The sequence below is a fragment of the Panthera onca genome, chromosome A3 (assembly GCF_046562875.1).
Source record: "Panthera onca isolate mPanOnc1 chromosome A3, mPanOnc1 haplotype 2, whole genome shotgun sequence".
In the NCBI taxonomy this organism is placed as follows: domain Eukaryota; kingdom Metazoa; phylum Chordata; class Mammalia; order Carnivora; family Felidae; genus Panthera; species Panthera onca.
In genome coordinates this window covers 79,536,047-79,549,100 of record NC_138341.1, presented here as the reverse complement: position 1 = coordinate 79,549,100, position 13,054 = coordinate 79,536,047, and the positions used below count along the sequence as shown (strand labels likewise).

The 13,054-nt window shown below is 39.0% G+C and overlaps 1 protein-coding gene across 3 annotated transcripts in view; it reads left to right on the top strand.

Annotated features, from left to right (window-relative positions):
• Positions 1–156: 156 nt before the first annotated feature.
• TSGA10 (testis specific 10) overlaps positions 157–13,054 on the top strand; it is a 159,086-nt gene continuing 146,188 nt past the window's right edge. Inside the window, exons 1-2 of one of the 3 annotated variants that reach the window (XM_078444396.2) lie at positions 157–258; positions 7,015–7,143. In XM_078444396.2, coding sequence (XP_078300522.1) covers positions 202–258; positions 7,015–7,143 — 186 coding nt within the window. In that variant the 5' untranslated portion in view covers positions 157–201. Of the gene's footprint in view, positions 325–7,014; positions 7,144–13,054 lie in introns of all 3 variants that reach the window. The other 2 variants (XM_078444395.2, XM_078444393.2) reach the window with 2 other exon arrangements.

Sequence of the window (13,054 nt, the reverse complement as noted above, 5' to 3'; positions counted from 1 at the left end):
AGCGTGAGGGCGGGGCCGACGGCGGCTCCGACCGTCGCTAACCGCCTCCGCCTCCTTCCCTCAGGGTCCCGCCTTCCTCTGCCCCCCACCGGGGCGGGGCCACGTCGATTTAGGTGTGGGAGGGGAGGGGAAAGGGGCGGAGGATGGAGACGGGGAGGGACCTGGATCTCTGGGGCAGGCAAAGGCCCGCCAGTCGTCAGCATGAGCTCCAGCGAGGAAGCTGGGCCGAGAAGCCCAGGGAGGGACTCGGAGCTCCAGGTGGGAGCAGCAGGGATGCGCCGGGTCGGGATAAAGCAGCTCCTGGGCCGAAAGGCCCTGCAACAGGTCGGATGTGACGGGAATTAGGGGCTATGGGTGATCTCCGAGGTGGGTATTCACTGCTTGACCCGCTGTGAGGAACGGTGGAGAGCAGAGTCGCGGTCCAAGGAAGTCCTCCAGGAGCAAACTTTTCCCCTGTTGTCGTTTCTTGGGCTCTTAGCGTTGAGCCGAGTTCCTATGGTGACCGCTTCGCTTCCTGCCACAGCTCTCCACTTGGTAGTTGTGGGGACTGTTCTGTTTAGAAACGCTTGGAGTGGAGCTGAGGAATTTGAAAGTCAGAGATTCGGGAGTTCAATCTGCTCTTCCTGACTCCCGGTGTCTCATTTTTAAGCCTCCTTATAGATTTTGGGAGGTGAAGGGCCGAGATTACGTAGGTATTTGCATGGAAATCTCCAATAATTTCACTGGAAATTATACGCAGGAAAGTCAGAGTGAATTGGGTTTTGTTTGAAAAAATATTTGAGACAAGCTGAGTAACTGTGGCATCTGTGGACCTGATACCTAAATACGTATAGGAATATGTTTTTTTTCTTCAAATAAAGTCAAGCATCATGGCTTTAAGAAAGATTTGCATAGTGACAGAGTCCCAGTGTTTTCCTTCTTCCACTCCAGACCCTTATATCGCAAAATATTCGTTGTTTTAAAATTTCTTTTCTGGTTTTCGGCATTTAAAGAACACTGTTTTTGTTTGTTTGTTTGTTTTGTTTTTTAAACATGGAAGGAGATAAGTAGAAAAATAGTTTATAACTATAAGAAAATAGGTTAGTTATAAACGTAAGTGGAAAGTGTCACATTATTCAAATCTGCTTCCAGGATAAAACTGGTTGTTTGTAGTTTAATTGCTCAATGAACTTAAACCATTCAATTTTAATTAGTGAGAAATAACTAGGAACATATATTAATGAAATATTTATTGTAAACAATAAACTTTGGCATTATTTAATGGCAGCTTCCAAAATATATCTTATTTTGTTTACTGTCTGAAAAAAAAAATCACTGTTTATTGTCCAGCATATAATCAGATGTAGAGATTCTGTTGGCTCCTTTGCTGTATTCTTTTCAGTTGCTTAGATCAGTTTTGGGTAATTTGCTTTTAGAGTATTCCATATACAGAGGCAATTAGAGAAGTATTATCCATTCTCTTTTCCATCACATATCCCCTTTTCTCCCCAGATGTAGCCACTATCCTGACTTATATGATAATCTCTTTCTTGCGTTTCGTTATAGTTTCTCCATCTTTGTGTATGAACAGACATTCTAGTTTGGCTTGTGTTTGAATTTTATATAAATGGAATTGTAGTAAGTATTCCTTTGTAGTTTGCTTCTTTAGTCAATGTTATGTTTTTTAGATTTATCCATGTTACGTATAGTTTGTTGTTCAGTGCTCCATTTTAAGACTATACCACAATTTATTTACTCTAGTATTAGGGTTTTTACAGTTTTTGGTAACTATGAGCAACACTGCTGTGGACTTTTCCTATACATGTCCCTCATGATAATCTTTTAAAGTGAGCTGATTAGTAAGGTAGTTTTGTCTTAATGAATGTGATTAACATCAGTCTGTTATTAATATTTTTTAGTTCAGAAAAGCCTCTTAAAAACAACTCTTTAACTTCTTATGTTTCTTAGAGGTCTTGAGAAATGATACTTCTAAGGCCATTGTTTTATGCTCCTTTAAAAAGACAAGTTATTTCTTTACAGTATAGTCTGGATAGAAGAAAAGTCAGCTTGGGTTTGGATGCAATGACTAGAGAGATTATTTCTTTTTCCTAAGAAAGGTTAAACATTGTGGCTTTACTGTTTTGTTTGAAGTGAATTCCCAAAACATTTATTCATTCATTTTTATAATCAAAATCTATCTCAAAAGTATTCATAAAACTGTGGTTTTCTTCATCCTTCTGTTAGTGAGGCTATTCCTTCCTACTTCAAAATGTTAATGTAAACTTTTGGAGACAACTTTATAAAAAGAAAACAAGTTGAACTTTTGTGGAAACAGATTTCAGAATCCCATATAAAGTACTCCAGTATTTTTAATTTTTCTACCGAAATATTGCGTAGATTTGTTGAGCTTGTAGTATATGCATGATCTTTTGCTCAAGACTGATGATATTTTTTGGCACATGATCTTACCTCCTATTTCATGAAAAATGAAAATTCTTCCAGGCAGGACCTTTTGCACATTTCTATCTGTTCTTACCTAAATCTTCACCTGACCTTGCTTTTCTCTTTCTTGTCTCAAATGACAGTGCACAGACCATTTCTTTGGGTTTACTTTTTTTTTTTTTTTAATGTTTATTCTTTGAAAGAGAGAGCTTGAGAGGGGGAGAGGCAGAGAGAGAGAGGGAGACACAGAATCTGAAGCAGGCTCCAGGCTCTGAGCTGTCAGCACAGAGCCCAACACGTGGCCTGAACCCACAAACCATGAGATCGTGACCTGAGCTGAACTCAGATGGTCAACTGACTGAGCCACCCAGGTGCCCTCTTTGGGTTTACTTTTATTGGGTCAGTGGTCTTCCTTCATTAGTTAACATTAACCATGTTTTAGGTATCTTCACTGTGTTTATGCCGTAGGACTTCTTAAGCTAGAGTGTAAAAGCTTTAGGGAGTTCTTGAACCCCCTGAAGTTGCTTGTAAAATTTTGTATGCGTTTTTATTTTCCTGAGGAGAGGACTCAGGGCTTTTGTTTAATTCTGAAGGGAGTCCTTGATACAAGGAGAATTAAGAAACAAATTCTTCTCTTTTGTAACAACCCTTCAACAACTGTGGTCTTCTAACTTTTGCTCATAGTTTTGGGGGAACATGGAAAATATATTCTAAGTCTTTTTGGGGGAAGTTGAAGTCAAAAGTACTTTTTTGTACTCTTTTTCTCTATATTCCCTTGGCATACATTACATTCCACTGATATGGTGTTAATACTGACTATAATTTCTGATTTATTTTTTCTGGACTTCCCTAGATCCATCTAAAAATTGTAGGTTTTTGTTTTCCATCTTCCTATCCCCAGAATCTAATGTTGGTTCGTTCTTATTCTAGCTATTTATAAATTTGTTTTGTAAGTGAATAAATGTGGTTGTTAAAATCTTAAAATATAAATAGAAACGGTGACAGTAGGGTTAGAAAAAAATGTATTTGAGAGAGGTTTTAGTGAAAAGACTAGTAGGACTTGATGGCCGATAATATATATAGCACTTCTTTTTGCCAGGCAGTGTTCTAAAATGCTTTATCGAACTCATTTAGTCTTCACACCTCTATCACGCAAGTATTATTATCATTCCTGTTTCAGAGATGGGGAAGCCATGGCCAGAGATCTAACTTGCTCATAGGCAGCTAAGAAACAGCACAACTAGCATAATGAACATAAGCAGTCTGATGCTAAAGAACAAGCTCCTAACCACTATGCTGTGATGCTTCCTCATTGAGAATGGTTGTGATTTTAGCTTGAGTGTTTATCGTAACAGTTTGCTGCTTCCAAAGTACTTTCACTTGTATTCTTTAAGATCTGTACAGGAACACAAGTTCCATTTAGATAGAGATTATGGGAGTGTGGAGGATATTCAGTGGTCTGAGGTGGGGAAACTGGCAGGCCAGGCATGGGCATTTCAGATACACTGATTTCTCTCCCTTTTCACTGCCTCCAAAGATAGTGCAGAGAACGTAGCAACTCTAATATGATTGCCCACAATTGTCAGGTAGACTTTTGGCCTCTTGCTACTTTTAATTTCTAGTCTAACCTGATAGGTAATTTTATAGAATCCCTACCTGACTATTTAGTTTACCAAAGAGAAGAAAGAAAGTTCAATTTTATCTGCTTTTGTACACTGCTTCCTTATCGACCTATACAAATTTTTATTGGCACTTTCCTATTATGCAAAGAATTCTGTGCAGGTTGGTAGGACTACAGAGAACTCTAGGACACTGCTTGTTTGTAAGATTCTAGTAATTGTGTGAGGAAGACATATCCAGAAAAATAAATAGCTACACAGATTATTGTATAACCAATACATACAGAAGTCTCAATAAAGAAGTAATCACTGTGGTGCCTGAGTGGCTAGTCGGTTAAGTGTCTGACTTTGCCTCAGGTCATGATCTCATGGTTCATGGGTTCGAGTCCTGCCTTGGCTTCTGTGCTGACAGCTTGGAGCCTGCAGCCTGCTTCAGATTCTGTGTCTCCCTTTCTCTCTCTCTGCCCCTCCCCAACTCACGCTCTGTCTCTCTCTTAAAAATAAGTAAACATTAAAAAAAAAAAAAAAAAAAAAGAAGTAATCACTATCTGATGGAGAATACTGAGAACACCTACTAGAAAATATGGAATTCAAGCTGTGCCTCAGAAGTGTCTTTCGTTAAATGGAGAAAAGATAGTATGTTTCTATAATGATAATATGAACCTATGTGTAAAGAATGTAGAATAGTTTGTTTTTCATAAAGGGATTCTTGGAGGTATCAATTAGGAGATAAGTTTGGAGAAGTGGGAGGCAACCACATTATGAAGAACTGTGAACGCGTGGCAGGTTTCCACTTCATTTGAAGAGATCCTTGCTATTCAAAGTGTAGTCTCTGTACTAACCAAATAAGGAATTACTGAGCAGCATTTTTAGAAATGCAGTATTTCAAGCCTACCATGGATAAGAAAATTCCTAAATGATTTAGATGTTCAGAAGATTTGAAAAGTACTGTTAATTATAGTGAATAGTCTGAATCTGTTATTCTAAGTCAAATGTTTATAACTAGGAATACATTTTTCAACAGAAACTATGTAAGCAATGGTACTTGGGATTTTGGCTTAATCTATAAAATCTTAAATGATTTATAAATTAGAATTAGTCTGTGAGGGATGTCTTGGTGGCTCAGTTGGTTAAGCATCCGACTCTTGATTTCAGCAGTGTCATGGTCTTGGAGTTGTGAGATTGAGCCCTATATCGGGCTCCATGGTGGGCATGGAGCCTGCTTAAGATTCTCTCTCTCTCTGTCTGTCTCTCTCTCTCTCTGCCCCCCTCTCCCCTCCAAAAAAAAAAAAAAAAAAAAGAAAAGAAATACTCTGTGAGATCTAATGCTGAAATTCCAGGTGAGGCAGTAACTGTTGGAATGAAGAACAGAAAAGTAGATTTATGTCTAGTTTAGGGAAAGGAAAAAAGGAAAATAAGCCTGTCAGACTGCTAAGTGCTGGATTGCACAGGGTGTAACACAAGGTCAGGGACTGGGGAATCCTGATCCTGCATTTTCCCAAACACTAGATTTTGGACAATAGCATCTGTGTGGCCGGGAGAGATCTAGGATGCTTGTGGCAAATTCTTTCTTCCTTAACATAATGTTAGCTTTGGTTCAGGGAAAGAAAAAATTTCTTTCCTAAATTACACAGTTTCTGAGATACATTCTCATGTAAAAAAATCACATTGTGATGGTACATGGGTGGCTCAGTAGGTTGAGCTTCCAACTCTTGATTCAGATCAGGTCATGATCCCAGGTTCATGGGATCAAGCCCCTTGTCAGGCTCCAAGCTGAGTGTGGAGTCTGCTTGGGATTCTCTCTCTCCCTCTCCCTCCCTCCCTCTCTTTCCCCCTGCTCCTCTCCTCTGCTGGCGCATACATGTTATCTCTCTCTTAAAAACAAACAAACGAACAAAAAAAAACACAGTGTGGAGTAGTATGTACAGTATACCAAAGTGAAAAATATTTTAACACGTTATTTTGCACTTGGGCAAATATATATGTAGGAAAAATTCCTAGAAGTAGAATTATCTGTGCAGAAGCTACGTGCATTTATAGTGTTGCTAGATTTTACATAATTGTTCTCGAGAAATATTGTGTCAATTTAACCCACCACCAGTGATGTATAAGAATGTTAAATTATAGGGGCGCCTGGGTGGCTCAGTCAGTTGGGCATCGATTTCGGCTCAGGGCATGATCTCATGGTTCGTGGGTTCGAGCCCTGCGTTGGGCTCTATGCTGACAGCTCAGAGCCTGGAGTCTGCTTCAGATTCTCTGTCTCCCTCTCTTTCTGTCCTTCCCCGGCTCAGCCCTGTCTCTGTCTCTCTCTCTCTCAAAAATAAACAAACATTAAAAAAAAAGTTACATTATATATCCAACTGTTTGATCTTCGCCAATATGAGATTAAAAAATGGTATCTCAGTGTTGTTTTAATTTGTATCCTTCTAAATGGTGAGATTGAGTATCTTTTAACCTATTTAAGAGCCATTACTGTGAAATATCCATATTCTTCATCAACTTTTAGAGTATTTTCTGTTTTTATTTATAAGAATCATTTCTGTATTAGGGAAGTTAGCTCTTTGTGATATGTGTAGCAAAGCTTTTTATTAATATACAAAAGCAGCAACGAATATGTAGCTAGTAGCTATTATATTGGACAACACAGGCCTAAAGGTAGACTACATAATTTGTTGCTGACCTGTATTTCCTTAGAACAATGATTACCAAATGGATAGGATGGGGTATGTCTTTTTTGAAAAGCATGTGTAATATTGTAGTTTTATATTTGGAAAACACAAAAAGTTTATCACATGAAATTTTAAGAAAGTAAAGCTTGATGAAAATCCTCTTAGCTGGTGGGACAAGGTTAAAAACAATTGCAAATGTATCTAAAAATATTGTTAATTTCCAAAAATCATTAATTGTTGTAAGAAATCACAAAACTGTTTTAAACTAAAAAAATCTCTGCATCATTCTCATTTTTTCCCACTAGGTTACCACCAAAGAACATGATTTTGGTCTAGGGGCTCCATTTTCTGAACCTGAAAAATACCAGAATACTCTCCAGCTAGAGCAAGAAGTGAGAAATCAAGACCAATTCATCTCTGCACTGAAATTACAGGTTATATTTAATTTCTGTATTTCCCTGAATTAATTTGGGATGGAGGCCTATTTTAAAACAAGAAGATGGAGAATAAATACTAATTCAGTGCTCATTGACATCTTCTGAGTCTAAAATCATTCCATTTCTATCTTAAGCATTTTGATACATGCAGATTCAGATACATATAATGAGTGCAAACTATGTGGCAAGTGTTGTATCCAGTACTTTTAAGTACATAATGTTACTTAATCATTTCCAACCTTGTGAAATAATGATGTTATTTCCATTTTAAAGACATGGAAGCTGAGGTTCCAAGAGATTAGAGAATTAAGATATTTGAGTAATGAGTGACAGAGCTAAGTAGGATTTGTTTGAGTTTCCAAGTTAGCTAGGATTTGAACCCAGTTCTCTGTATTGTCTGTTCACCTGGTGCGTGATGTGCCGTATGGCTACTAATGAAGGCTATTAAAAGAAACTTCCTCTTTTAGGAAAATGGAGTAGACTTACTTTGCCCTATTTCTCCCACCAAGTACAGCTAAAAATGCTGAGCGTTTTGTTATAAAACAAATATAAGGACATCCTGAAAGGTGGGAAGGAGGAGGAAGACTGGCTAGGGACCTCAGCACACATTAAGTGACACATTGGTGAATTCCTGGGTTTTTCTTTTGCTCCATATATCTCAAAGTGCTGGAAAAACTGGCATCTAGAAATAGCAATGGATGCAGACAAAAACAGTTCTCAGAAGAGCCATTCTTCCAGACAAAAGAACTAGGAAGGCAGCAGCCTCGCAATATGGTTTTTTTTTCCTTTGTCCTAGGTTTTTTTTTTTTTTTTTCCCCAAATTTATTTAGTTATTTTGAGGGAGAGAGAGTGTGAGCCAGGCAGGGACAGAGAGAGAGGGAGAGAGCGAGAGAGAGAGAGAATATCCCAAGCAGGCTCCACACTGTCCTGCAGAGCCTGATGTGGGGCTTGATTCCATGACCTTGAGATCATGACTTGAGCTGAAGTCAGATGCTTGACCTACTGAGCCAACCAGTGCCCCTCTGTCCTAGGTTTTTATAATTTATGTATTTTTTTAATTTGGAAGCAATATCAAACTTATATAAAAGTCACAAGTACAGAACAAAGACTATCATCCCTCAAACCATTTGAGAGTAAGTTGCAGACCTGCTGTCCTGATCTCTCTAAAATATGAGTGGGTATTTCCTATAAATAAGAACACTTTCCTACAAGATCACAGTACAATCTAGTAAAATCAGGAAATGAATTTCAATACATAGCTGCCAGCTAAGCCTCTGGCTTAGTTTTTGCCAATTGTTCCATAATGTCCTCAGTTACAAAAAGATCTAGTCCAGCATTGCACATTGCATTTAATTATCATGTCCATTTATCTCCTTCATTCTGGAACAGTTCCGCATTCTTCCTTGATGTTCATGACTATGACACTTTAAAGAACACAGGTGAGGGACGCCTGGGTGGCTCAGTTGGTTGAGCGTCTGACTTCAGCTCAGGTCATGATCTCGCGGTTTGTGAGTTCGAGTCCCGTGTCAGGCTCTGTGCTGACAGCTTGGAGCCTGGAGCCTGCTTTGGATTCTGTGTCTGTCTGTCTGTCTGTCTGTCTCTCTCTCTCTCTCTCTCTCTCTCTCTCTCTCTCTGCCCTTCCCCTACTTGTGCTCTGTCTCTCAAAAATACGTATATGTTAAAAAAAAAAAAAATTAACACAGGTGAATTATTTTGTAGAATGGCCATTGATTTGGGTTTGTCATGATTATGTAATGAACCTTTGGCTGTGTGGTAGCCTTCAAATTGGCCCCACCTCATGTTACTCCCATTCTTATGCGGTCTTTTCACACATTGTACCATAACTGATCTTTGTGACCAAGAGCATAGAGCAGAAGTGATTAAGTTATAGAGTGATCTCTTGGATCATTTGCTCTGAAGGAAGCAAACATCCACGATGTGAGTAGCCCTGTGAACAGGCCAGCATGGCAAGGTACTGAATCATCTAGCCAGTAACCAGTGAGAAACAGGCCTGCAAACTGTGTTGGGTGAGCTTGGGAGTGGATTCTCCAGTCCCAGTTAAACCTTGCCATGGTGACTGTCACCCTGGCTGACTCTTCTGACCTTGTGAGAGACCTTAAACCAGAATTAGCAAATTAAGCCACTCCCAGATCCCTCACCCCTGGAAACTGTGACATAATAAATGTTGGCTTAAGGTACAACATGAATACAGACAGGAATAGTACAGAAATGATGGTGGGTTCTTTTCATTGCATCCCATCAAGTAGCACACAATTTCAATTTGTTCTATTACTAATGATCTTTATTCGGATCTTTCGATTAAAGCGATATCTTCTGGGTTTTTCCCTGGTGAAGTTGCTTTTTTTCTCTCTTTTAATTATTTTTTAATTTTTGTATTGAAGTACAGTTGACATCCAGTGTTAAATTAGTTTCAGGTGTACAGTGTAGTGATTTGACAGCTCTATATATTATGCTATCCTCACCCCAAGAGTAGTTGCCATCTATTACCATACGATGCTGTTACAATACCATTGACTATCCCCATGACTTATTCATTCCATAACTGGAAACCTATATATCCCCCACTCCCCTTCACTCATTTTTCCATTCCCTCCCCCACCATTTTGTTCTTTGTATTTATAGGTTTGTTTCTAATGCAGACTACTCTTAGGCAATACCTGCCCACTCAAATACCACGAAAAACACTCTATAGCCCCACTCCTGCCAGCAAAGGTTGAGTTAAGAGCCTAGACTTCCACTTTTGCCATGCTGTAACAAGGAGTCCTGGTCATGCCTCATGCCCCAGTCCCCAACCCTCCATCGCACCAGCGTGCTATCAAAGAGGAATGCTGGCTGGGGAGCCAAGACTTTAGTGCCCACCAGGCAGTAAGTGCATCCTCCAACCCCATAAAGTCAGCAAAGACCGTGTGGGGCACCTAGATATCCACCCTCACTCAGAGTAAGAAGTGTCCCCTTTTTGCTAAGGTGGTGTCAGAGGAGACGTAATGCAGAGTCAGGACTTTTGCCACCTCTTAGCATTAACCAGTTCACTCACCCGCAGTGGTGGTGGAGGACACATGGGAACAGTAACAAGTTGCCTCTGTTCTTCCTCACTGTGGTGGTATCAGCAGGGGCCTGCCTGGTGGGGACCCTGAATTCCCATCCCTGCCTAGAGTAACAAGGAGAGTGCCCTCTCCAGGTGTCAAGAGAGGCCTAGTAGAGAAATTGGACTTCACCTAAACCTAGCAGTAAGAAGGTAGTGTCCCACCTTTTTAGCTAGAACTAAAATACCAGGAAGTGTGACAGGAAGCCTACCATAACACAAGAGCAGATCTCAATGAAAAAAATCACTTCTTGGAGTGCCTGGGTGGCTCAGTTGGGTAAGCATCTGACTCTTGATTTAGGTTCACATCATGACCTCACAGTTTGTGAGTTCAAGCCTTGCATGGGGCTCTTTGCTGACAGTGCAGAAACTGCTTGGAATTCTCTGTCTCTCTCCCCCTCTGTCTTTGCCCCTACCTCACTTGTGCTCTCTCTCTCTCAAAATAAATAAATAAATTTTAAAAATATTAAAAAAAATTACCTTTTATCTCAAGAATCAGGAATATCTCAACCTCAGTGAGAAAAGACAACCAAGAGATGCCAACACAAAGATGAATTAGATACTACAATTATCTCACACAGATATTAAATCAGTTGTCATATAAATGCTCCAACAGGAATTCTGAGCATGTTTGAAATAAATAAAAAATAGAAAATCTCATCTAAGAAATAAAGGATATAAAGAAGAACCAAGTGGAAATTTTGGAATCAACCAAGATATTCTTCAAAAGGTGAATAGATAAGCAAATTGTGGTATATCTGTACAATGGAATATTAGTCGTTGATAAAAAGAAATGAGCTGTCAAGCCACAAAAAGCCATGAAGGAACCTTGAAAGCAAATTGCTAGGTGAAGAAAGCTAACTGAAAAGGTTACATACTTTTATGATTCCAACTATATGACCTGAAAAAGACAAAACATAGAGACATTAGAAAGATCACTGGTTGCCGGGGATTTGGTGGAAAGGAGAGTCGGAGGGGTAAATGGAGGACATGTATTTTTCAAGTAGTGAAACTATTCTATATGATATAGTAATGGTAGGTACATGTTATTATGCATTTGTCAAAACCCATAGAATCTACAACCCAAAGAGTAAATCCTAATATAAACTTTGACTTTAATTAAATGTGTCAATGTTGTCATTAATTGTAACAAATGTACTGTACAAATACAAGATTTAAATAAGGTGGGAAACTGTGTGTGGAGTGGGGAGAAGGGGTATATGGGAACTCTGTACTTCCTGATCAATTTTTCTGTAAACCTAAAACTGCTCTAAAGAAAAAAATAAAGTCTATTAAAAAATGCATAGGAGAAGTTATATCTAAATCATGCATTTGATACGGATTAATAATTGAGAATATACAAAGAACTCTACAACAATAAAAAAAAAAAAAACAATTCAAAAGTGAGCAAAGGACCTGAATAGTCATTTTTGAATAGACATTTTTCCAAAGACCTACAAATGGCAAGAAAGCACATGCGGGGCACCTGGGTGACTCTGTTGGTTGAACGTCTGACTTTGGCTTAGGTCATGATCTCACGGTTCGTGAGTTCGAGCCCCGCATCGGGCTTGCTGCTGTCACCACAGAGCCTGCTTTGGATCCAGAGACTGATCATGTTCATGGATTGGAAGCCTAAACATAATAAAAATGTCAGTTTTCTCCAAATTGATATACGGGTTTAGTGCAATTCCCATCAAAACCCCAGCAAAAACAGCTTTGAAAAAGAATAATAAAGTGGAAAGAGTCATTCTCTTTTGGTTTCAAAACTTTGTATATATCTACAGTAATTAAGACTGTATGGTGGGGGGGATAGACACAGATCAATGATACAGAATAGTGAATCCAGAAATAGCCTTATGCAAGTACAGCCAAAAGGTTTTTGACAGAAGTGCAAGTGCAGTTTGATGGAAGAAAGATAATCTTTTCAATAAAAGATGCTGGAACAATTGGATATCTTTTAGGGAAGAAAATGAACCTAAGCCTAAACTTCACACCATATATAAAAATTAATTCAAAATGGATCATAGATTTAAATGTAAAACACAAAACTATGAAACTTTTATAGGGTAACAGAAAACCTTCAGGGCTTTGGGCTTGGTGAAGAGTTCTTAGTGTGACACCAAAAGCGTGATTCATAAAAGAAAAATTGATACTCAGACTTCACCAAAATTTAAATACTTTACTTTGTGAAAGACCCTGTTAACAGGATGAAAAAAAACGATAACCCATACTTCTTTTTAAAAAAATTTTTTTTAATGTTTATTTTTGAGAGAGCGAGAGACAGCACAAGTAGGGGAGGGGCAGAGAGGGAGAGAGAGAGAGAGAGAGAGAGAGAGAGAGAGAGAGACGCAGAATCTGAAGCAGGCTTCAGGCTCTGAGCTGTCAGCACAGAGCCTGGTGCAGGGCTCAAACCCACAAACCGCGAGATCATGACCTGAGCCGAAGTCGGACGCTTAACCGACTGAACCATCCAGGTGCCCCTACAAACCATATTTCTGCCAGAAGAATCATATGTAGGGTACATGAAGAATTCTTAAAACTCAGCAGTAAAAAGCAACAATTCAATTAGAAAATGAGCAAAAGACATGAAGAGGTATTTCACGGAAGGATATATGTTGAGCACATGAAAATGTTCAACCTTTCCAAACATCAGGGAAATGCAAATTAAGTCCAAGATAAAATAACAATGCACACCTATAAGAACAGTTAAAAATAGTGACAATACCCAATGCTGGCAAGGATGAGGAGAAACCAGATAGTTCTGGGTATTCCGCAGACATGAAAACTTATGTCCACTCAAAAACT